The following is a 248-nucleotide window of genomic DNA, read 5'->3' as shown; positions in this document are numbered from 1 at the left end:
CATACAGCCTGATTTTTTTTTATCGATACCCTATCATTTACTCCCTCTTATACACCATCCTTATCCTCCGCATTATCCCCGTCTCTCCCTTCCTCTTTCTGAAACGAAGGACGTGGGCGGAGGAGCGAGTGTGATCCTGGAGTTCCTGCAGACGGAGGAGTACACGAGGCGCCTCCAGCAGCTGTGGGACGGGTTGGCAGCCTGGGCGCGAGAGACCGCCGGGGCCTTGCAAGGTGTGGAGGAGTTGC

General features: G+C 56.5%; 1 protein-coding gene across 1 annotated transcript in view; it reads left to right on the top strand.

Annotated features, from left to right (window-relative positions):
• The window catches only part of LOC119591119, a 13064-nt gene that overhangs the window by 12243 nt on the left and 573 nt on the right, over window positions 1-248 (top strand). Inside the window, exon 5 of the mRNA XM_037939833.1 lies at window positions 110-235. Within this exon, the coding sequence (XP_037795761.1) occupies window positions 110-235 (126 nt within the window). The remainder of the gene's footprint in view (window positions 1-109; window positions 236-248) is intronic.

The sequence above is a fragment of the Penaeus monodon genome, chromosome 28, assembly GCF_015228065.2.
Source record: "Penaeus monodon isolate SGIC_2016 chromosome 28, NSTDA_Pmon_1, whole genome shotgun sequence".
Lineage (NCBI taxonomy): Eukaryota > Metazoa > Arthropoda > Malacostraca > Decapoda > Penaeidae > Penaeus > Penaeus monodon.
Note: the sequence above shows the minus strand (reverse complement) of the source record. Positions and strands in the feature narration are given on the sequence as shown.